Source organism: Cyprinodon tularosa, unplaced genomic scaffold (genome assembly GCF_016077235.1).
Source record: "Cyprinodon tularosa strain WSP-4 unplaced genomic scaffold, ASM1607723v1 ctg249, whole genome shotgun sequence".
Classification (NCBI taxonomy): Eukaryota; Metazoa; Chordata; class Actinopteri; order Cyprinodontiformes; family Cyprinodontidae; genus Cyprinodon; species Cyprinodon tularosa.
The window spans coordinates 1,162,134-1,164,588 of record NW_024038924.1 but is presented as its reverse complement, the minus strand read 5'-3'; the positions used below and the strand labels follow the sequence as shown (position 1 = coordinate 1,164,588).

Here is a 2,455-nt window from a genome sequence, read left to right as displayed (position 1 = left end):
GGGCCAGTAGTCTGCAGTGTATTACTTGATGCACCAATGTCGTTTTCATTGGACTAAATGGCTCCACAGTAGAAACTTCTATTGGTGGAAATGTTATTTTTGTTTTATGTATTTTTCTATTTGATTCAGTAAAATCCTTTTATTCAACAAGCTGCTCCTGTCTGCTTTCTTGTGTGAATTTTCAGTTCAATCTGCATCAGAGTCGAACTGTGTGTCTTTCTTTCGTTTCAATTGCTCTTTCATACTTTCTTCACTGTTATTTCTATAGTTGTAGACATTATGAAAAGTACTTCTTTAAGTAATTCTATGATTGTATCTGGCTCTAATGTTTCCTAATGTTTTATGTTGAATAGCAGTGGAAAAGTCCCCTTTTACCTTATTGCAATTTTACTTTTAATTTAATTTCAGCAAAAATGTTATTTTCAATTCATTTATTTCTTAGTTTTAATGTTTTTATATAATAATTACATAATGTTTAACATTATTTCTTAAACCGCTACCATTTGATTTTTGTATTTCAGCATTAGCATTTGAATGTTTATCATAAGCTTGTCTGATGTTATATCGGAAGAAAATATTTAAATATATTACTGTAAATGGACACATGAAGGAAATTCACTGCAGCTGTTCTGCTGCTGAAATGCAAGATTTAGAATCACAGAACACAAATTAAAGATAATATATTCAAATGTTGTTTTATTAGGAAAATGGCTTTTTTTTTTACAAAATGATAACATCAATTCTCAGCTTAAGTTGTCATCATAAGCTCCCCCCACATGCAGTGTCCAGTACGATAAACCAAACAGGCATCTGTCTCCATTTTTTCTTCACATATTCAACAGAGCAAAGCAGGAAGTGAAGCGATGCATTGTTTATTGATGAGATTGCCTTTTCTTGTCCAAATAGTCAATGATTTTTTGCACCCCTGGATTCCCTTCAGGAGGGACGACACACAGTTTCATGTTTCTCTGGTTGACAAACCTGCAAAGGCAGATGGATCCATAAATGAAAACTCTAACACCAGAGTCTCATTTAATAAACTGATTTGTTAACTCAAGACTTACACAGTAGCACTGATTTTGCAGCCCTCTCCTGCTCTCTGAATGGTGTAGCTCACAAGGTTTCGGCGGTGCAGACGTTTTTCACTCTCAACTCTCAGGCAGCAGTCCACAGCAATCTCGGCTGATAGAGGGCAAAAACAATATTTGGATGAAAAAGAGCCTAAGAACTCGAAATCTAAAAACAGTGTTTCTGCAATATAGAATAGAATATAGTAACAAAATATCTTTATTCTTACCTGCAGCAAACTCAAAGCAGATGAGACCTATCAGGAGCAGAGCTGCAACTTTGGAGGCCATGTCTCTGTCTTCTTGGGTCAGATCTTCTCCTGGCTGGTTCAGCAAATCTCTTCCAGGGTGGAAAAAATGCTGCTGTGATGGGCTGGTGCAGGTGCATTTATACAGGTGTCAACAGAAAGCGAAACTTTAAACAGTCCTCATTGATTGGAAGTGGAAGACGGCTGGATCCGCACTCACCAACCCCCAGGCACTATCTTAAATCTTCCACACTTCGAAGCCAAAAACTCCCTAAACATTGTTTTTGCATGCTTCCTGGAATGCAAGCTTGACTCTAGACAGAGCAACAGCTCGCGGTGCCTTTTATTAAGACATCCGCAGAAAATCGGTTAATGCAATACAACTAAGCAGAGGAAGTTCTTTGCAATGAGATGCGATTATTCAAAAAATACTTTGTTGGTGAAGTTGAATAGAATAAATGTAACCATCTTTTTTATCAGAAGATTGTTTATTAGATAAGAGGGGGAACCAAATCAAATATTAAGAAAATGACAAACGTAGAGCTTGCAGCAGTAGCTGTTTTTTTTTTCCAGAAGCTGTGGATTGTTTCATGAAGGAATAATAAAGCAGTGAGTTAGGATGGATATTATAGATTTTTGACCGTTTAGACCCTTTTTTATTTATCCAATAAATTAAAGCCAGAAATTCAGCCACATATTAACATTTGTATAACTTTGCGGTATTATGTGATAAAAGGATGGGTCACATCTTGTTTTCTTCAGCAGACAAAATCTGTTCCAGTTTGGGAACCTTTACAGAAATCTGCACTAAAGTAAAACCAAAAATGCTTTGAAATCAAAATAAAAATCTAAGTCTGTTGGTTTAGTGATATGTAACTTTTGTAAGGATGCTGCATGCCTGCTTCTTTACAGTAGAGCTTCGCTAATACAGTTTATTCTAAATGTACGTTAATGTCTTGTAGTTGGATCAGGTTTTGGTTCTGCACAGATGGATGTTTAGATATTTGGTTTTAGTACCAACTGGTGCATTTTACCTGTAGCCTTGTAAAGATTTGGTGCTGCTAGGCAGACGATACTTTCTCTGCCTTTGATCTAAAACTAATCGCAGTAACATTTGCGAACTCCACAGGAAATAAAAAA

The 2,455-nt window shown here is 36.1% G+C and overlaps 1 protein-coding gene across 1 annotated transcript; it reads right to left on the bottom strand.

The window, feature by feature from the left end:
* Positions 1-676: 676 nt before the first annotated feature.
* On the bottom strand, positions 677-1,467 carry LOC119785448 (C-C motif chemokine 20-like). The gene is made up of 3 exons (XM_038288138.1): positions 1,298-1,467; positions 1,065-1,182; positions 677-981 (listed from the first exon to the last, which is right to left on the bottom strand). Exons 1-3 carry the CDS (start codon positions 1,356-1,358, stop codon positions 873-875), a joined length of 288 nt encoding a protein of 95 aa, XP_038144066.1. The 5' UTR covers positions 1,359-1,467; the 3' UTR covers positions 677-872.
* Between the last annotated feature and the right edge of the window lie 988 nt (positions 1,468-2,455).